Here is a 21,837-nt window from a genome sequence, read left to right on the forward strand (position 1 = left end):
ATCCAACCGTTGATCATTCCTTTACATTCAGTATGTGTATTTTCCTTTGTGTGTTTAAGTCTGTTTGAGATATAAGTAATAAAGTTGATGGGAAAATTTTATGTGAGAATTACCATGTGTAAGTTTCCTGAGACCTATAAAGTCCCAGCTTTGGGTTTGCTGAGGAATAGTTGAAACTATAACACTGCAACTTACAAAATAGAGAACATGGATTGACTACAGGTTAGAAACTTGGCTTCTCTAAATTCTTACCTTTCCCAGAAACTTGTGAAATGACCATGGATTCCATAGAGAGGAAGTCAGTGGAGAGAGATACATGTATTTCTCAAGTTGAGAAGTTGCCCTACTGTGTTCTTTTCTGACACTGAAGGTTGTGTCTTTTCCAACACCAGCCAGTTCTTTGATTCTGCAACAGCAACTGGATGTCCACCAATTCAATTTCATTCAATTCTAACACTCACCTCCCAGAGTTAGCACAAACCCCATGGTTAGGGCTCAGTCCCAAAGACTGCCCCCATTTCAGATGCCAGCCACAAAAAGGGTGGCACACCAGGCTACCCACACTTCTGCCAGTCCACAAATTCCAGAGTTTCCACAACCACCCGTAGGTCTGACCATTTACTAGAACGACTCACAGAACTCAGGAAAACACTTTTTTAAACACTTAAATTTATTAGGCATAGTATAAAGGATATAACTCAGGAACAGCCAAATGGAAGAGATTACACAGGGCAAGATATAGGGGAGAGAGGTTGTGCCAAGCTTCCATACCTTCTCTGGGCATGTCCCCTCCCAGCATCTCAAAGTGTTCATACCAGAAGCTCTCTAAATCTTGTTGTTTAAGAATTTTTATGACTCAGTCAATCTCTAGCCCCTCTCTCTTCCCAAGCAGCTGGGATGATGGAGCTGAAAGTTTCCACTCTCATCATGTATTTGGTCTTTCTGGTGACCAGCATCCATTGGAAAATTATCCTGGGTCCTACCTTGAACCATCTGGTTAGCATCTAGGTTTGGTTGAAAGGGACTTTTTTTTGTAAATTACAAAAGATGGTCCTATTGCCCCTATGATTCAGGAAGTTCCAAGAGTCTTAGGACCTCTGTGCCAGGAACCAGAGACAAAGACCAAATACACGGTTTTTTATTCTGCCACACCCACTAATCCTCCTGATACCTAAAGAGCTGCTAGGGAGGAATGATAAAAAGTTCAGTGTTACAAAAAAAAAAAAAAAATTTATCCAAGGATATGGGCTGGTCACAAAAAAGAAAATATGAATAATTTTAAACATATGAAAAGATCTCAACCTCACTGATAATAAAAGAAATGCAAATTAAAACTACTGAGAGACCATTGTTTTAGGTTTCAGATTGGCAAAAATCCAACATACCCTATTTGTGAGACTGTAGGAGAATAGGCACTTTTACCAATTGGTCCAGTCCTTAGGAAAGCAATTTGGTACTATATCTAACTTACAAATGTCTTTATCTTTTAGTTCAGCAACCCATTTCTAGGAATTTATTCTACAGGAAAACCTACATGTAAATATAATGCCCTATATATAGGGTTATTCATTGCAGTATTCCTTGTAATAACATAAGGAGTATCTGTCAACATGAGACTGGTTATATAGACTGTGGTGCATCTGTACAGTGAAACAAGCAGCTGTGGAAAAGTGGAAGAAGCTCTCAGTGTATGCAAATGGAAAGATTCCTACGATACCTCGTCCAGTGAAAAATTAAGGAGTAGAGTAGTGGATATATTGTGAAAGCCATCGCTGAGCATACAGGTTGTTTACTGTGCTATGAATGCTCCACTCTCACTCCCATTTTCTATACCAGTGCATTGTCATCAGTGGAGAAAGTGGCTCTGGGAAGACAGAGAGTGCCCACCTGATTGTTCAGCATTTGACTTTCTTGGGAAAGGTATGGACTCCCTGCTTTGTGTGTCATGGCTCAAATCCTTGCAGCATAACTGCATATTTTATAAATGGTGGAAATACTGGTTTTCATTGGTGGTAACATAAAAACCTTCCATCTTTATTATGTTTACTTCCTGATAGCTAGGCATCTTAAGATGTCAGCATGCCATCCTTCTTTCACATAGTGAGGAAAATAATGCCAGCACGAATTTACTAGATTATCAGCAATTAATTTTTCATATTTTGAATGTAATAGAAACATTTAGCCATTAAGTAATAAAAGTGGTTAACCACTAGGAACAAGATCAAGGACAGCCACTAAGGCACTTAAAGGATTGGAAAATAGAAATCTTTGAGCAAACATTGAAGGAAAAATGGAAATTTTTAGCTTGGTGAAATGGACATTGAAGGACTGACCTGAAAAGTGGTCTAGCAGTTACTTATACTCAGAACTAGTGTATTATGAGACTAGGATAGCATTTAAGGAGTACTTTTTACAAATGAAGTTTATTGAATATTATAATGGATGACTGAGAAAAGTTATGGGATCTATTTAAAACTCTTTCTGAACTGTTTGGGCATTTTATCTGTCAAGGATTATAAGTGAAGTGTGGCTGGATATAAAAATTGATAACCTGGGACACCTGGGTGGCTCAGTGGTTGAGCGTGTCTGCCTTTGGCTCAGGTCATGATCCCATGGTCCTTGCATCAAGTCTTGCATCGGGCTCCCTACAGGAAGCCTGCTTCTCCCTCTGCCTGTTTCTTTGCCTATCTCTCTCTCTCTCATGAATAAATAAAACAATTTTTTAAAAAAAATTGATAACCTAATCTGGCCTCATCTGATGCCTGTGCCCCTGGGGAGTTGCTCATCTGAGAAGACAGTGCTGGTGGTTGGTGCTAATTTCCCCAAGTTCTTCCCAAAAGGATAATGTGAATTTTGGGGGTAGGGAGGGGTCCCTGGCAATTTTGCTAAGGTAATATTTCTGGAAGCTCCTTTTGACTGTTGTCTGTTTGGCACAGGCCAATAATCAGACCTTGAGAGAGAAAATTCTGCAAGTCAACTCTCTGGTGGAAGCCTTTGGAAATGCATGCACTGCCATCAATGACAATTCGAGCCGTTTTGGAAAATATCTGGAAATGATGTTTACACCAACCGGAGCTGTGATGGGGGCAAGAATATCTGAATATCTCCTTGAAAAATCCAGAGTTATAAAACAGGCAGTGTAGGTGCATTATTTTATGACTCTGTTTTTTGCTTTGCAAGGTAGACCAAGAGGCTTTGGTAATCTTTTTCTTTTCTTTTCTTTTCTTTTCTTTTCTTTTCTTTTCTTTTCTTTTCTTTTTTTCTTCTTTCTTTCTTTTCTTTTCTTTTCTTTTCTTTTCTTTTCTTTTTTTCTTCCTTCCTTTCTTTCTTTCTTTCTTTTCTTTTCTTTCTTTCTTTCTTTTCTTTCTTTCTTTCTTTCTTTCTTTCTTTCTTTCTTTCTTTCTTTCTTTCTTTCTTTTTTTGGCTTTGGTAATCTTAATGGCTCCATTTCACCCTTGTTCTTAGCATCCCTGGCCTCATCCCCACCCCCAGGCTGCCCAAGAAAAAGGAATTATTTAATTGAAGGATAAGTGGTAATTTTTTACCTAAAAGATGTTTGCAGGCCACATACAAAGGGTTGGGGTGGGAGTACTCTGGGATTAGCACACTCATTTCTTTTGAGTTGGCTGTACTAGGTAGAATTTAACAACATTGTGAATACTTTTAAAAATCATTAGGTACTGGGCACCTAGTACTGGGGATGATGCAGTTGGTTGAGCGTCCAGCTCAGGTCATGATCTCAGGGTTTTGAAATGGAGACCCGAGTCCAGCTCTGTGCTTGGTGTAGAGTCTGCTTGGGACTCCCTCTATCTCTCTTTCCTCTCCCTCTCCCCCCCATAAGTAAATAAGTCTTTTAAAAAATTCATTAGATACCTTAAAATTGAATTTGTTTATTAAAAAAAACACTGATAATATTCCACATACTAATTTTCCCCCCTAGATTGAAAAAAGAAAAAAATGATTTTAAGAAGAGCAGTCTAGCATAGTAATCAATAGTATGGAGACCTCTGGATTCAAATGCTGGTTCTCACATTTGCTCTCCTTTGTTATGTCACTTAACCTCTCTGTGCCTTATCTGTGAAATGGAGATGCTGGTAGTGCCTACCTCATGGGTTTGCTGTGAAGATAAATGAGTTCATTTATATAAAATTACTTTAAGGGGATCCCTGGGTGGCTCAGTGGTTTAGCCCCTGCCTTTGGCCCAGGGCGTGATCCTGGAGACCTGGGATCAAGTCCCATGTCGGGCTCCTGCATGGACCCTGCTTCTCCCTCTGCCTATGTCTCTGCCTCCCCCCCCCCCCGCCCTCTCTCTCTCTGTGTGTGTGTCTATCATGAATAAATAAATAAAATCTTAAAAAAAAATAAAATTACTTTAAAAAGTGCCTTGTATGGTATGTGTTATTAGGGGGCTGGCCATGCTTTTTATATTTATTGCAGGACACCAGACTTTCTCAGGAGCTTGGTCCACCATGTATTATTCAGTAATTATCTCCTGAATCCTTATGGTATGCTAGTGTTGTACTCCCTGCTTGAATTGCGAGAGTAAGCAAAATAGACAAGGTAACAGTACTCATGGAGCTCAGCGTAAATGGGGGATGGAGATGGTGGAGGGAGGATCATAAACATTAAATAAATAAACTTAAATGTAGAACCATTAGGATAAATCCCAGGAAACAATATAAGGTGCTATGAAGGTAAAATAGGAGAAGGAAGGGCACACAACCTAGTCCAGGAAGAGAAGGGCTTCCTGTGTATGAGATAGTTAATCTGAGACACAAGGATCACTAAGAGTTGGCCAGCGAGGTGGTGCTCCTTCCAACCAGGGAGATAGGCAATGATGAGCCTGAGAGCAGATCATGCAGGCTGGGATTTTGAACCATATTCTAAAGGCAGGGCATGCTAACCCATGGCTCAGCAGTTTAGTGCTGTCTTCAGCCCAGGGCATGATCCCGGAGTTCCGGGATCGAGTCCCACGTCGGACTCCCTGCATGGAGCCTGCTTCTCCCTCTGCCTGTGTCTCTGCCTCTCTCTCTCTCTCTCTGTGTGTGTGTGTCTCTTCATGAATGAATAAATAAAAAAGTCTTAAAAAAAATAAAAGTAGTAGGAAGCCATTTACTGTTTTCAAGCAGAGGAGTCACAAAACCCAAGTTGCATTTCAGATGATTGCTCTGGCTTCAGTGGGGAAAATGGATTGGAGGAGATGCAATAGGGATCGTGTTGGGACCATTAGGAGACTGTCTGTTGCCAGATCCCTGTGAGATAGAATGTTGGTCTGGACTAAGTTATCAGCAGTAAAGAGAGAAGTGGAGAGAAGTTGATGAATCTAAAAGCTACTGTGTAAAGAGAATCCACAGCACTTGTTCTGGGGTAGGAACTCAAGCATCCTCCTCTGTCATACATTTGCAGTGTCCTCACAAAGTAGGGGCTGGCATGCAAATTCAACAAATGAAAAAAAAAAAGACAGAGTGAGAGTTACTTTAGCTTCCCTGTGGCTTCTTAGTTAATTTTTATGAGGTCCCTTGCTTCTTTCTCCCCAAATTAGGGTGGTTTTAAAGTTTACAGAGCTACCTCTGACAGAATGGAAAATACAGTTTTCTGTGTTCAAATGTAAACTGTTCTTTTATAAAGAAAATGTGAAGAGGGTTCCAATCAGAGCTATGTCACTTATTGTATATGTCACTTAATATAATATCCTCATACCTTGTTTTCCTTATATGCAAAAAAGGGCATAATAAAGTCACCTGTACAGGGTGGTTATGAGAATCAAATGAGATAAAGGATTTATATCAAATATAGAATCTGAAACATAATAGGTATCTAATATACCATACATTATTATTATTAAATTTATTCAATATGATAGCAGTAATGAGGTAAAATAAACTGGAAATATTGAATGAGGGGAGAAAATAAGGACTTGTGCAGGTCCTGTTCACCTAACCTTTTCGGTCTGCTCCCTTTTAAGCACATGTAGAATTATCCTTTTAGGTACTCTGAGGTTGTGAATGTGGTCATATGACCAGTTATGGGAAATGAACAATGGCAAGACCCTCTGGCAAAGTGTAAGATGGTGGCTACTGTATCAGCCTGGGCCCATAAGTGACACTGATGAGTTCACCCCCTTCCCTTTGCTGATCCTCAGTGGGACATGTATTCTGAGCAAGAAGTAACCACTAAGTTGAGTTAAGCCACTAAGATCTTTGGGATGTTTGTTATTGCAACAAAACCTAGCCAAACCTGATAGATATAGGGATGAAAACTAAATCGAATTTATGCTAAGGAATGGGTATTGGTAGGCAATGTTCAAAAGAATTGAGAACTAGAGAAATCTGCAAAAAAAACCTATAAGAAGGCAAGACCAAGATGGGTCAGCTGAAGCCTGCACATTTATCAGAGTTAAAAAAAAATAAGTGATATTTGTACTAGGCATACTGATTCATAAAGCCCTGAAAGGGCTTTACCGTCTTATAAATAATGCCCTCATCCCTGCATGCTCAGGTTAGATACCTAGGAGGGAGACTCCAGACCTCTTTCCCTCACCACCTTCATTCATTCTCTCAGGATGTTCTTTTACTTGTTCCTCCAAATATATCTTTAAGCTTACTCTTGTTCTCCATTATCACTATCATTGCTACCTATCCAAGTTTCTTGCTCTCTCACCTGGATCTCCTAATTGATCTTTCTGCATCCATCCTTCTTAGAGTCTAGTCCTCATCCTGCAGCTAAAATGCACCTGGTTAAATACGGACCTACTCATGTCATGCACTTACAGTTCACCTTGGTTCCAGTTTAAAATGCAAAGAATTCTAATTACTTAATCAACAAAGTCCTCATTATGGCCTGACAAGGCTTGAGGTGGGCTGGCCCTGCCTACCTGCCCAGCCCTTCTCACTAGCATTTTTTGTTGTTGTTCTATGTGAGCCCTTGTGTATATATTGCTCCCTGTCTTTGGAATGCTTTTTCCCTTTCTTTCTGTAGCTCCTCCCAGCCCCCACTCATGTTTCAGTGTTTGGCTTAAGTGTTATTTCCTTAGAGAGTCCTTCTCCTGACTTGACATAAATAGCCCCCATCTCCCAACATTATTCTTCATCTCAGCCTTGTGTTTGTTTCAAAGCCCACATCACAAGTTTCTTTGTTTCTTCTCAGTCTGTCACTAGAAGAAAAACTCCATAGGGCATGAATCCTCTTAGACCTGTATCATCTGGTGCAGTGCCCACCATGACTGGCACTTGGTAAATTTATTAGTTGAGGGAACAAATGAGTGAGAAATGGCAAGGAGAGGCATCTAGAATACAGGGCAGGAATAAAAATATACTAGAAGAGCTTTGACAGGATAAATGGCCAAAGGAAAACCAAGATACCCAGGAGAAACTGAAGAAAAGAGTGGGGCCCATGTCGCAGAAGGGAACAAAGAATAAGTAGAAAGATTTCATTCCATAGAGCTGAATCTGCCAGGGTGAGGATTTGCCAAATCCTGGGGTAACAACAGAAGAGACTATCCTCCTCCGAGGAAGGAAAGGGATCCAGAACAGGGCTTTTTAAACTGTCTATGCTGTAGGACCAGTTAAAAAAATTCTCAATCCGTTGTAAACTAATACCTTGTAAAACATAATGAAAATGAATTGTCAAAAAATTATTATATTCTTGGATATTATGGCAATGTCATTTGCTCTAAAATGTCTAGACATGTACTTTGAGTTCCTTATCTCATCATAGGCTAACAACAGGCCATAGACCACATTTAGAGGAGCACATATCTGAAAGGACTGTGGCCACAGTGACCTATAAAAGGGTGGACAGCAGGATACTAGGGGATGGTGGATGTTGCTTTAAAAGAATACAGATTTGGAAGAGTGGAAACCTCAGCTCTGGGACCAGTTCTGCTTCCTAACTCTTCCTGTCTGGGGCTCTAAAAGTAGGGAGATTGCCCGATATCTCTCTAAGCCAGATATCACTGTCTCTTAAGTTACACAGACTCCAAACAGAAAGCATGTGGCACAGACACACAGTCACTTGGAGAGGACTAGAAAGATCTGTAAACATGTGTAACCTGAGCTGTTATGTATGAATGTTCCATTCTCTAAAACCTCCTTCCGTGGAAAGTTAAGTGTGTGCAATCATGTGACACTGTGACAATTACTCTACTAATCCTATCACTATTACTATTCTGTAGTTGGGATGTGGCATATTTAATTTGCATATTTGAAAATGCAAATTTGCTATAGGATAATATTTTTCACAGGAAGGAAAGGCTATAAATTACTTGAAATGGGGAAAGAATGTTACTAATATCTTTTCTCCCCTTTTTTCAGGGGAGAGAAAAATTTTCACATATTTTACTATATTTATGCTGGTCTTTATAACCAGAGGAAACTTTCTGAGTTTAGACTTCCTGAGGAGAAACCTCCTAGGTAAGTATCAGGGATTTTAGTTGATTGATTGATTGATTGATTGATTGATTGATTGATTTAGTTGTTGACTTAATGAATGTGTAACTAGCCATTGAGAAAACTTAGAAATAAATGGAACTGTTTTTCCTAACTGGACACTGATAGTCTCTTAAGTTGAAATATCCAGGAAGAGATGGCAGGAACTACATCTCAGCATTTTCATTTTCTGGAATGTTCAGAAACTTAACTGTAGCCATTTTACTCAGCCATGTGCACCATTATTCCACTTGAGTATTAGATTGAAAGGGAAATGCCCTTGTAAGGAAGGAGCCCAGTGATGCCCTGGTATTTGGAGGGCTATTTGCCAAGTCAGTGCTCATTGTATTTGGTCATACTCCATTTAGGTATATAGCTGATGGAACTGGAAGGGTGATACACGACATAACTTCCAAGGAGTCTTACAGAAGACAATTTGAAGCAATTCAGCATTGCTTCAGGATTATAGGGTTCACTGACAAGGTAAGTGATTGTCAAAAGAAAAACTCCAGTGTTAATTAATATTCTTGGGTCAGTGTGAGTAAAAAATGTGTATGTTACAACTCGGAAGAAGATGCTCTCTTTTCACATGTCATCTGATCATATGTAAGTTCTTGCCTCAAAGCATGCTCAGAGGACGTGGAAGCCAGTTAGGGCACTTGGATGGCTCAGTCAGTTATGTGTCCAACTTTTGGTTTTAGCTCTTTTCAATATCGTAGGGTTATGAGGTCAAGCCCCACATTGGGCTTGCATTTAGTGGGAAGTTTGCTTGAGATGGTCTCTCTCCCTCTGCCACTTCCTGTACCACACATACTTGCTCAAATAAATATTTTTTAAAAAAGAAAAAGATATGCAGGTCTCAAGAAAAATAAAAGGGGGTGGCGCCAGGGTGGTTAAGTCAGTTAAATGTCTGACTCTTGATTTTGGTTCAGGTCGGGATCTCAGGGTCATGGGATGGAGTCCTATACCAGGCTCTGCGCTGGGTTGGAGTCTGCATAAGATTTTCTCTCCCTCCTCTCCTCCTTGCTCTCCCTCTCTCTAAAAGAGAAAAATACAGGCTTGAGACTTTCACATACATCTCAGCTGAACCAGAATTTGAATTTTAACAAGATGTATAGGTGAATTTTAAAGCAGAAATACTGTTGTAAGTGCCATGTGCCTGCAAATTGTTACCATTGTAGTCAGTTCACTACAGCTATGATAACGAAGTGAATTGTGTAGTAGAAATATAGGGATATGTAGGTTACACCCAGCTACAGAAATTATTTATGCAAGTAGCTCCTCGTGTACCAAAACAAATTAATTTAAGCCCCTTCAACTTTCTTGCAGTCACTTCCTTCTCCGTGGTATACAGATGCACATTATTACCTCTAGCTCTAAGTACTGTACTACTCTTATCTCACTATATACAGGCTGTCTCTATTATGTATATGCCAGGGGTGACAGAAGATATTTATAACTCTAGGTTCAAATATGATTCTGTGATACATTTATGTCATAGTTTCTGGGCTTCATGCCATCAATTTGGCAAAATACACAAATTCTTTTGCTTTTTCAACAAAAGGTGGTGAGTGATTAGGAGTTAGGTGAGAGTATTAAATCTTAAGGGATTAGATTACAAGGCACTCCAGTTACCCTGGGACAGCCACTCTGGGTAAAGGATTGCTTCTGTAATCTAATGAGTTTGTCCAGCCCTTCCCTTCCCAGCATGGCTGATTTTAGTCATAATAATAATACCTTTCTTTTTCTAGCCAGCTGTTAATTTTCTCAGTGGGAGTTGGCCTCCCACTGACTTTAGACTGACAGACAATGGAAAATCCCAAAGGTCAGATAAAAACAGAACTCTATATCCCTTGGCTCCTTAGAGGAAAGCAATTAAACAGGTTCCAACCTTATTAAAGGTCCTTTATGGTTATTAATTTATGGAGCTGGTTATTATCAAGATGCATCACCAGAAGAGTCCAAGCGTGGTAGAGATGGCAGTAGAGTGATTTAAAGTCACCTGGGTCATGCCAAAGTGTTTTAGGGGCATGCTACCTTAAAAGGGTACAGGAACAATAGAGAAGAATTAGCCATAAGGTTAATAATATATTGCTTTTGAGGAGCTTGGGTGACTTAGTTAAGCATCTGACTCTTTGTTTTGGCTCAGGTCATGATCTCAGGGTCATGGGATCAAGCCCCATGTCAGGCCCTAAGGTCATTGTGGAATCTGCTTGAGATTCTCTCCCTCTCCCTTCCCTTCTTCTCACTTGTGTACATGCATATTCTCTTTCTCTAAAGCAAATAAAATCTTTAAAACTATAATATTTTGCTTTTGATGAATATAAGGATGGTTATAAAATACCGTAAAGAGATTGATCCTAGTTCTAAAAGAAGGTATATAATGGCCCTGTTCTATAATAGACAGGTACTGCAAGTAATAAACAGATGCTGTTTTAAGATAACAAAATCAAGGGATGCCTGGGTGACTCAGTGGTTGAGCTTCTGCCTTCAGCTCAGAGTGTAATCCCGGTCTGGAGATCAAGTCCTGCATAGGGCTTCCTGTGAGGAGCCTGCTTCTCCCTCTGCCTATGTCTCTGCCTCTCTCTGTGTGTCTCTCATGAAAAAATAAATAAAATATTTTTTAAAAAAGATAAATTAAAAACAAAACAAATTAAATATGCTAAGTATGTGTCATTGAAATAAGCCATCTCTAACCCTTGTGGAAAAAAAGTATAGTAGAAATGGATGACTGCATGAATAAATATGAACAGAAAGAAATGTAAAAGGTAGTAAACATAATTAATTTGTGCCTGATCTGGACTGTCAAATGAATAACCAGAATGTAATTATATGTATATGCATCTATGTTCACCATGTCCCGTAATTAATTCAAATTGGAAATAAACCAACTTATGTCAGTTAGCACCTTTGGAAATGGAAGGAAGAGACTAGCTTTTATTCCTCTGACCCTAAATTCTTTGGTTATATCTTTGTATCTCAGTAGCCTATTTTTGCTGAATTCACTCAATTCATTTTATAAATTCAGGGTAGTTTGACTAAATTCAGAAAGATTTAGTTGAATGTAGTTGGGGCAGATGCCAAATAACTGATGTATCAGAACTATTTCTTAAGTTTATCTGAGGGACATTTCTAGACAGGGCATAAATGAACTGGTCAATTTAATGAAAATTATGGTCACCTTCCTTTCTTATAATGTCATTAGTTCCCTGCAGGAACCTTCATATAGTAATCTTTAGGTTTACCCAAACTCTTATAGCAAAATTTTATGAGTAGCGAACCTTAGTGTGGAGTCAGGAGCATGAATTTTAATTCTGGGACACCTGCCAAAAGTATCTGAAAGAACACTTGACCCTGACTTTATTTTAAAGAAACCTCCCTGGTAGAAGGAGACTTCCACTAACAATGATGATTCCTTGCAGAGGATTGGGCAGGGATGGGGGTGGGGTGGTGTTGTACCTAAAACCCTTTTATGAAGATCCATGCCTTTGGAGTCCTATTTTTTGAGTCAAACCATACCATTTTTGTTTAATATTATGCTTGTCTTACTGGGATAAGAATTACCATAACATATTTATATTTAATACTATGTGAAAACATTTTTGGCAGATTATCTGCATGATGGTCAACATTGGATATTTACTGCATATCCCTTGATGAAGAGGTTAGGGAGAAGGCTTTGAGATTAGGGCAAAATTTTTTCCATTTCTTCAAGTTAGATTATGAATTTGGGAGAGTATTGCTGAAGAGAGACTGAAGGGTTATATGTTAAAATGTAAGTTAGGGATTTCCAGTGTCTTAATGACAGTAGGACTTACCATTGACTTCTTTTTACACTATATTGATGCATGATTGATATACCTCCCCTCTCAGGTATTTTTCAATCAATCATTGGCTTTCAGGATACAAATATTGTGAGCCTCTGGAAAGGAACTGAAGAAAGGTGTTGGAATAGAGCCCATAAGGGAGAAGACTCATTATTGGGCCTTATGTGGTACTTGGAGCAGAACTGGTTAAAAACAAAAACCAAAACCTAGAGGCTTATAAAAAGTAAACAAGGTAAAGAGATACTGAGAGGGCAAGTCAATTCCTAGGAAGGTGCCGGAAAACGACTACCATGAGATGCTTATGAACCAGGCTAGGAGCAATTTCCTTAAATTAGCTCCAGGCTAACAGAAAACCAAGGACCTTTTCAATTTTCTGCTTATCCTCAACTTTATTGAGAGAATACCTGCATCAGTGAAAGGAGTGTTTTCTGAGAAAAAGAAAGAAGAAGCAAAGACCATATACATCCTGTATGGGATGTTGATGGAGAAAGCCTCTTTCTTCCCCACTTCTGCTGATGGTGAAAATGAATTGGGAAGCCAGCTGGAGGAGTCGTTAATTTTCTTGATAGTATTTCCTGTCCTGAATGAGCTTATTTTGTTTTATCATATAGAAAGTTGGAAACATAATAAATAAAAAGAAAGAGCATCATAGTAGGATTTGGTAGTAAAATCAGGGATGCCAGAAAAGGCTGCATAGCTGGAAATCAGGCAAGAGGAAATGAGCAAAGTGAGGAAGGTGAAAATCCTCAGACTAGCTATAGGGAGAAAAGAAGAGACTTGATCAAGAAGTTCTGGGGAGGGAGGTGTAACCCCACAGGTGAACACGCTACTGATTGTCCTCTACCATGACTGTATGGGTGATATGTTGACTTGAACAAAAAAGGTAGATGTAGGTTCCTAGGCCAGAAAGGAAAAGCTAATTAATACAAGGATAGGACTAAAAGAGTCAGGTGGAATGGCCTAGAAATGTCACATAAAGAGTACCCTACGTCTAATTCCTCCATAATGAGGTCAACATTGGACACCTTTCTCAAGTTCCCTTTCTGAACCAAGGAAGGGTACCCCAGCCTATCATTAACTTTAATCATTTATGGTGTTTGAACCCCAAAGTTTTCACTGAAGGTCATGGGTAGTTTTCTTTTTTAAAAGAGGAAATGTCTGAGCATTGTGCTGAAGAGAATATTGCCAGAGAAACAACCAGGGGAGAACTGCCATTTCCTTTGGGGATAATCTCCCTAGTGGTGAAATGCCTGGAAGCTCTATTTTGGGAGGTTTCATGGCTTATACTGATATAATAGGGTGTAAATGTGTGTGTGTTTTAATTAGAGGAAATACATTTCTTTTCTAAGAATATTGAGAGTTTAGGTAACTTTTTGAGAGAACTGGGGATAGAAAGAACAGATACAGAGCTCACTGCTGTATAGTTTCTGTTTACCCTCTGGGAAGTTGCTTGTTTGTTGCATTTTTGAGCCTCACATTTTATTGATTAAGGTAATGCAGTGCTGTCATGTTAAATCCGCACCAGCCCCAGAAAACCCATTTGGTAGGTGTTCTCCTTAGCCAGTCTTAAGTTGTATGATTAAAACAGTAATTTTTGACATCAAAAACATGACCTCTTGCCTTTGATTTAGAAGTTTGAAGAACAGTATTTATAGTAGAAGCCTGGTTTAAAATCCTCATTTGTCTTTGTAGCATTATCAGGTATCCAGCAGATGTCACTATTACAGTCTGTTCAGTTGTCAGCTTTACTGAATAATGTTCACAGGAAGGCTCACTTTGGGAACAATGCTTCATCAATGGTCTAATGACAGTTCCTACTAGTTTGCTGCTATGCATAGTACTAAATCAAGTTTCTCACCTGAGTATTTTTTGTGGAAGTAGCTTTCTCTATCTATAGGCATAAGATGCAGAAGTTTCCTGGCTATGTATTTGTCTCACCTATAGGAAATGCATAGGTTTAAATAAATAAATATACTCTTTTTTTTTTTTAGTGTTAATGCTACTTATCTATTTAACTTTCAATATAAAAATAGGACTTAGGTTATCTATTTTTACTCACAGTACTTCTGATATCAAATGCATGGAGTTTTTTTTCTCCTCACACCAACCAATTCTCCTATAATTCCGTTTACTTCTGATACTGTCTACCTAGAATTAACATCAGATCACACAGGTTAGGGGCTCAGTTCCACAAGACTGCCCCCACAAGACACAAATTGCAAATCCTAGGGTTCACCTACTAACCAAGCAGTTATAAAGTGGGAGATCTTGGGTCCCAAGACCCCAAATTTGATCATTGGATAAAAAGACTCAAAACTTGGGAAAACAGTTTACTTACTGGTTTATTATAAAGGATACAACACAGGAACAACCAAATGGAAGAGATGCATAGGGCAAGGTAATGGGGAAGGGGGGGGTACCACCTCTCACAACCCAGAGGTATTCTGAACTTCATCAATTAGAGGTTTTATTTATTTATTTTTAAAGATTTATTTATTTATTCATGGGAGACAGAGAAATAGGCAAAGGGAGAAGCAGGCTCTTCACAGAAGCCTATTGCAGAACTCAGTCCCGGATCCCAGGATCATGACCTGAGCCAAAGGTAACCGCCCAGCCGCTGTGCCACCTAGGCATCCCAATTAGAGATATTAATGGAGGCTCCATTACATAAGCATAAATGATTAAATTATTGTCAGTTGGTGATTAACTCAATTTCCAGAAGGCTCCCCTCCCTGGAAGGATTCAGCTAAAAATTCCAACCCTTTAATCGCATGTGTGGTCTCTCTAGCAACTGGCCATATTCCTTAAGAGTTACCTCAGTGGCACAGACTTAGTTATGGTTGACGGTATTAAGAATAACAGAGGATACTCCTTTAACACCTGTCACTTATAATTCCAGGGGTTGTTTAGCTCTTGTGCTGGAAATTGGTATGAAGACCAAATATGTGTTATTATATCACGATATCACAGATAATTTCTAGTGAGTCTGAATATTTCCTGACCTCATTCATAATTACATATTCCTTTATTGAACTTCAAAATGTTCAGTGAACCATCAGTGAATGCCTTGATAACTATTTCATAAAAGCTATATTCAAAAGTGGTTAAGGAAACCTCTGCTTTCTTATTTTGAAAAAAGAACATACCTGAATTTGGAAGCTGGTTTCAGTTAGAATAAATGGATAAGTGGCTTAAAGAACAAAGATCAATTGTTCTTATGGAAGCATTTCAAAGTAAGAGGTTCATGTTGCAGTACAACTTTGTTCCATGTAGCATTGGTCTCAGGAATCCTAGTCAACTGCATAGCTGAGACTGGGTTGTTGGGAGGTCCAGCTGGCAATAATGGGGAAAAAAGCGTGGAGGAGGCATGCTTGCTTCTATAAGGCTGGACTCCGAAGTCACTCATATCATTCTACTTGCTTCTTTGTTGAGAATTTAGTTCCACTGCCTAACTGCAGGGGAGGTTTGGAAATTTGTTTGTGTGCCCAGGATAGGGGGATGTTGGATTTTGGTGGATAACTACCAGTGCTATTGGTTTGTTGGTTTGATTGGCAATGACCAAAATGGTTCTTGCTGTCCTTTTCAGGAGGTGCACTCAGTGTATAGAATTTTGGCTGGAATTTTGAATATTGGAAATATTGAGTTTGCAGCTATTTCCTCTCAACATCAAACTGACAAAAGTGAGGTCCCCAATGCTGAAGCTTTGGAAAATGGTAATTGATGTCTGTGCACTGTGTAATCAAAATGCATGTTTCTTTGACTTTGGTAGTTTCTAAAGATGCTGTAAAAATATAGTGCAGCTGTGGCTGGTCCCTGTGCCGGCTCTGGGTGTTTTCACTAAATATGATTTCCCAAAGGATGTCTTGTAGAACATCAGTGTTCTTTTCATGAGCTGCAAATAAGTGCTCTGCAGAAAAGAATTCCATGACAGATAGCTTTGGGCCATGGTGTCAACACTGGCTACTTTTGAAAATCATCTGTAATTTTTCGAAAAAAAAAATACAAGAGGTAGATCCCTGTCTGAATCCACTAAATCAGCATCTGCAAGGGATAGGCAGGCACCTGTTTATTTCTAAAGTTTTATAGCTAATAGTGGTGACACAGGAATGAGAATCCTGAGTTTTAAAAAAAGTGATTTAAATAAACACCTGTTGTGTTAAAATGCAGCATCTTTTACTGTTTTTAATAAACTCGTGTGCTTCCTGACTCTTGAATATAATCCCCAGCTATTTGACCAAAGACTATCTTCTCTCACTTTTTCTCTCCTCAAATGCCTGTGAAGAGCTTTCAGAATGTTTGGGGGATACTGTGTCTGTCTGGATACTTCTTGGGGTTAGAGACCTGGCTTGTTTACCTTTGCATCTGAAGTGCCTGAGTAGAACTTGGCACATCGTAGATGTTGAGTCAATGCTGGCTGAATGAAGGAAAGGATGAATGGGTGACTGTATTCTCTGTATCATCCTTACTCTTTATTGCAGCTGCCTCTGTTCTCTGCATCAGCCCCGAAGAACTCCAAGAGGCCCTTATCTCACACTGTGTGGTCACCCGCGGTGAAACCATCATCCGTGCAAATACTGTCGACAGGGCTGCGGATGTCCGAGATGCCATGTCCAAATCCCTGTATGGGAGGCTCTTCAGTTGGATTGTAAATCGCATCAATACACTCCTGCAGCCAGACAAAAACATATGGCAAGTTCCCTTGGGAAGCAGAGGCCTTGGGAGAGCTGTCAGCAATCATGGTGTCTCTTAGAGTTTGCAAGAGGAAGTGTTTGGTCCTCTCCTGAGTTTCCTTTGGTGAAGCTCTGAGGTCTTTTCCTTTAAAAGGAGAATGGGATCTAGGAGAATGGAAGAATCACATGACTGAGCCATAATATGTAGTGTCCAGGAGCTTGTCTAGGAGCTGGGCAAACTGGGTTTGCATTTAAGCTCTACAGTTTGACCAGACCCATATTCTAAGTCATAGTTTTCTCATCTGTAAAATGAGAGTAATTAATATCCTCCTCATAGTTTTGTTTTTAGAATGAGACATCTCATGAAAAGTTTTAAAGCACCATATCTTACAGTATTATTGCTGCTACTACTGACTTTTCTTTCCTAAGCATTAGTGGTCTCTATATTGTGGGAAAATGGACAACAACAAATTCTAAAGCGTATTCTTCCAATTAAGCCTAATGGGTGGGAAGGTAGAAGAATGAATGGGCAGCAGTTCTAGTCTTTTTGAACAGAGTACCTCCTCTCTAATATATCTCTCTATGGAACTTCTGAGGGAGATTTTAAAGGGTTCTACTGCTTAAAAACAAAAAAAAAGTTGCAGCTACTGTTGAAAGACTGAAGGAATGAATGACTTAAAACACAAACTATTTCTTCTCTTAGAGGCAGCTGAATGCTGCTTTCCCATAAGTGGGTACATATATTGATAAACATGTGGACACACATATTTTCATCATCCTGAGATAAATGTTTTCTTCCACTAAAAGATTTTTTTTCTTTACTCCCATGCAGTAGTGCAGATGATGGTATGAATGTGGGGATCTTGGATATTTTTGGATTCGAGAACTTTGGGAGAAATTCATTTGAACAGCTCTGCATAAACATCGCCAATGAGCAAATCCAGTACTATTTCAACCAGCACGTTTTTGCTCTTGAGCAGGTAATAGTGAACTCTGAAGTGATTAAATCTGATGGGGAAGGTGTCTGCAAGCTGCCCACAATTTGAAGCAGAAACCCTCTTAGGCTAACAGATTCTAAGGAAAATCCACCAAAGAAGCAGTCCTGTCAAAATAAATAGCCTAAAGTTAGCCTGAAAAAAGTCTTGATTTCTGTGGAAAGTTACATTTCCTCACTTGAGTGGAGCTGATGACAAGCTAGTTATTTAAATATTGCTTCCAAACTATTTCACGCACACTGTCCAAATTGTTACATTCTCTTCTACTTTATTTAACAAAAAACATCCATGATTGTGTCCAAAATGACACAGGATGATCTTGAATCAGGGCACAGGTTCTCGTTCTTAACTCCCAAATAGGGCATCTCCACTCCCCCCCCCACCCCACCCTCATCTCCTGCACACCAGTTCCCACAGTAACTTGGAAGGGGGGATGTCTCCAGGGCAGGAGTAAACTATGTTCTTGGTTTTCTCCAAATGGAAGTCATTCTGTAATGAGTTTAATGGTAAGTAAAACAAGATGTGAAGCTCATGGGCCCAAAGGCTAGGGGACCTTCCCCTCCACCCCAATTTCTGTCCCAAACCCAAGACTATCCTGTATGAAGTAGTGCAGCAATGAAACATTCTGACTGAGCCTTTGTTTTAGGAGTGAAGACACACATGCTGTACTGTGATTACATAAACACAAAAACAGGAAGTAAGAAAATCTGTATTGGTTTTTTTCAGTGGAATTGGATAAATCATAATACACCAAAACTTATCTCCCCTCCCACTCTGCACAAAATTTGACCTCCTTTCACTCAGGGCTCCTTGCATTTATTTCCCTGGGAAGTCTGGAGTTTTCTAGTTTTCCAGTCTGATTCCCTTGCAGAATCCTAGAATGTAGAAGTCTGCTTTTTTTCCTGGTTTAAGCCATGTTTTATTTATCACTAAAATAATTTTTTTCAGCTTCCTTTCTATTCGATGTCAGTTTCTAAATTATGACTTCCCAAGTTGGTTTTTGGAAGACAGCACTGTCCCTTCTTTTGCTGGCTTCAGCTGCCTGCCGCAGGTTGCCTATGGGTCAGACTTAAACCCAAAGTTTTAGCAGTGTTGTATCAGGAGAATCTTTGACTACACACATAAAACTGCCTGTTTTCTGCAGATAGTCAGTGTTGTAAGGCTATAGAAGGCATGTGCCAAAGCAGCCTGGTGCTATGTAGACCAGTTTTGGGCTAAAGAGATTCACAATCCACTTTCCTCCAGATGGAATATCAGAATGAAGGCATTGATGCTACACTTGTGATGTATGAGGACAATCGCCCACTCTTGGACATGTTCCTCCAGAAACCTCTGGGACTGCTTGCACTTTTGGATGAGGAAAGTCGATTTCCCCAAGCAACTGATCAGACCCTGGTTGGTAAGTGTCTCTTGGGAAAGGCATAATACACTCAGGAGAGAACTTGGTTCGTTGGAATTGTAAATTGGTATTTTGGCCACCCGGTAGTTTATGCAAGTGTAGACCCTGTTTTTAATGAATAGAAATTGTCAGCAAATGTCCTGATAGATCTTTGTCTTAAAGAAAACTCATCACCAAACCCTCCTCACTTTCCTATTGCTGCCTATTTCCTATCATTTTTATACCTTCGGCTCCCTAATTTCCTATAACCAATGCTTGCTTCCCCTCCTTTTTCATACCCTTCTCTCATATCTCTGCTTGGATCCCATCCATTTCTAGTCTAAATTTGTATAGAAGACCCTTCTGGTTTCCTGGCTTCTAGCTTCGTGCTTATCCCCTCTACCCTAGACGTCCCAGCTAATTTAGTCTTTCTGAAGCCACCTTTTCATTAGGTTACTGTTGTCTATAAGATGCCGATAAGACACTTCCTCCTGACACTAATGGCCCCCCATCCTCTATCCTTGTTCCTCTTGACCTTCTTCTCTAATCTTCAGTGTTGCATACAATCCCATCCCTTACTTAGATTGTGAGATATTTAGGGCAACAAAATCCCAATAATCTTTGTATCCCTTTAGTGCTTAGCACAGTTCTTCACACAGAGTAGGCTCTCAGTTACAACAAATAACAAAAATTGTTTATTGAGGGTGGAACAGAAAGTTTCAAGCCTTTTCCCCTGATAGGAACTTGATTGGTGGGAAAGATTCACTTCTAGGAGTTGAAATTGTCACCCTCAGTGGTTTCCTTTTACCTACAAAGTAATCAGACGTTGCCATGATAGGTTTATACCAGTGTTGTTTGCCTTCCATGGGATCTTCATGGTTCTTAAGCTAATTGGCTAGAGTATTGGTGTCATCAGTGTCCATGCTGGGAGTTCTTAGAACAGAACAAGAGATCTTAGGGTATAGCCTGATACTAAAGACAACACAAACAAGTAAATGAAGACTTGATTGTAAGCCCATTTCAATGGGGCATTTTTCTCCTCTGTTGTACATATGATGATAATATCAGGCTTCCCTGAAAACCCTTATTCTGGGTTACTCCTGGCTCAAGGAGCACCTCTTTGTTTGAAGGAGCCAACAGTTCTCATTGTAACTTTTACACATGAAAATCCACGCAGATAAATTTGAAGATAATCTACGATGCAAATACTTCTGGAGACCCAAAGGGGTGGAGCTATGCTTTGGCATTCTGCACTATGCTGGAAAGGTAAGGCAAGTGTGTGTTACTAGGCCTGAATTTGACAAGGGGTAAGTGTCCATACTACCCTGTCTGTGCTGCTCACAAAATTGCTTGAAGATTTCTTTCTCCTTTTAATTCTTCTGAACACCTAATCATAATTCCCAAACTTTCTCAGTGGTGCTGCTCACAGAAAGTCGCCCCTGGTAAAAAAGCAGTTTCTTGCTGGGGTGGCTATGGAGCTTCCATCTGCTTCTCACCTGAGGTTTGTCCTAGAAGTGACAGCTCTCCAGAGAGAAGATACAGTGTAGTGTTTGCAGTGGTTAGTGGACAATGTGTATATTCTGAAGTCCCTTGGAAATGTGCAGGTTAACAGAGGAGGGTTAATATCATAGTGGGGCTCAGTTTTTAGCACTTTAACTATATGTGGCTACAGGGCACCAAAACTGTCTAGATAAAAAGGGAAAAAATTCTCTTTGATGTTAAACTTGTATAACACTAACTGAAATTTCCATCTTTCTTAATTTATGCCTCAGTCTCATTTCAAGTTCCTGAAGCAGAGGAGTGACTAATTTAGGAAATTCTCTGGTTCTGCAGCCAATAGCTCTTTGCTCAGAGTTACTTTCAAAGGAGTCATTGGAATCATAGCTCATTGGTTCTGGTGGGGTCTGCTGAGGACCTGTGTCCCACAAACAGGGTAGGAGTCCAACAAAAGGCATTTGGGATTTTGTTCATTTAAGATTTGTTGAAGTTGTTTTTTTATATTCATATCATGGTGTTGAAATTAATTTTACCTGACTGGAGGTTGGTTGAAAGGCAGTTCTAATATAAGCAAAGAAGATTGTGTTTCTCTCCACATAGCGTATAGTATCTGTTTTGAATCTTTGTTGAAATTACAACTCAATTTTTAACTATTTCAGACCACCTCAGCACTGATACCTGACCATATGTTAATGTCCCCCATGTCTGGGATACCCGCATCTATCCTGATCTCCGCCTCCCATTTCTGTCCTCTTCCTTGCACCTCCCTGTCTCTCTGTCCTTTTATACCGATTTCCTGTTCACCCATCTTCCCTTTCTCCCTTTTCTCCTTCCTTGATTTTAAGGGGGAAAACAAGATCGTTTTCTTTGTGGGCTCAGTGCCCTTTCCTGAATTCATTATTTCTCTGGAATGTTCCTTAAAATTCCTCTGACCTGGATCCCTTCTGTTGTGAGAACTGAAAATGGCTCTGCATCCCTAAGTGATCACTCACATGTTGTGAATGCCTTAGGGAGCAGCAAGAGTACAGTTGATGATGAGCACGG

The 21,837-nt window shown here is 39.7% G+C and overlaps 1 protein-coding gene across 3 annotated transcripts in view; it reads left to right on the forward strand.

The window, feature by feature from the left end:
- MYO3B (myosin IIIB) overlaps nucleotides 1-21,837 on the forward strand; it is a 431,205-nt gene that overhangs the window by 207,284 nt on the left and 202,084 nt on the right. For all 3 annotated transcript variants that reach the window (XM_072751897.1, XM_072751898.1, XM_072751899.1), the window contains 9 exons: nucleotides 1,837-1,920; nucleotides 2,937-3,139; nucleotides 8,313-8,411; nucleotides 8,795-8,909; nucleotides 15,840-15,966; nucleotides 16,732-16,942; nucleotides 17,756-17,903; nucleotides 19,164-19,317; nucleotides 20,474-20,562. In XM_072751897.1, coding sequence (XP_072607998.1) covers nucleotides 1,837-1,920; nucleotides 2,937-3,139; nucleotides 8,313-8,411; nucleotides 8,795-8,909; nucleotides 15,840-15,966; nucleotides 16,732-16,942; nucleotides 17,756-17,903; nucleotides 19,164-19,317; nucleotides 20,474-20,562 — 1,230 coding nt within the window. The remainder of the gene's footprint in view (nucleotides 1-1,836; nucleotides 1,921-2,936; nucleotides 3,140-8,312; nucleotides 8,412-8,794; nucleotides 8,910-15,839; nucleotides 15,967-16,731; nucleotides 16,943-17,755; nucleotides 17,904-19,163; nucleotides 19,318-20,473; nucleotides 20,563-21,837) is intronic.

Source organism: Vulpes vulpes, chromosome 3 (genome assembly GCF_048418805.1).
Source record: "Vulpes vulpes isolate BD-2025 chromosome 3, VulVul3, whole genome shotgun sequence".
Classification (NCBI taxonomy): domain Eukaryota; kingdom Metazoa; phylum Chordata; class Mammalia; order Carnivora; family Canidae; genus Vulpes; species Vulpes vulpes.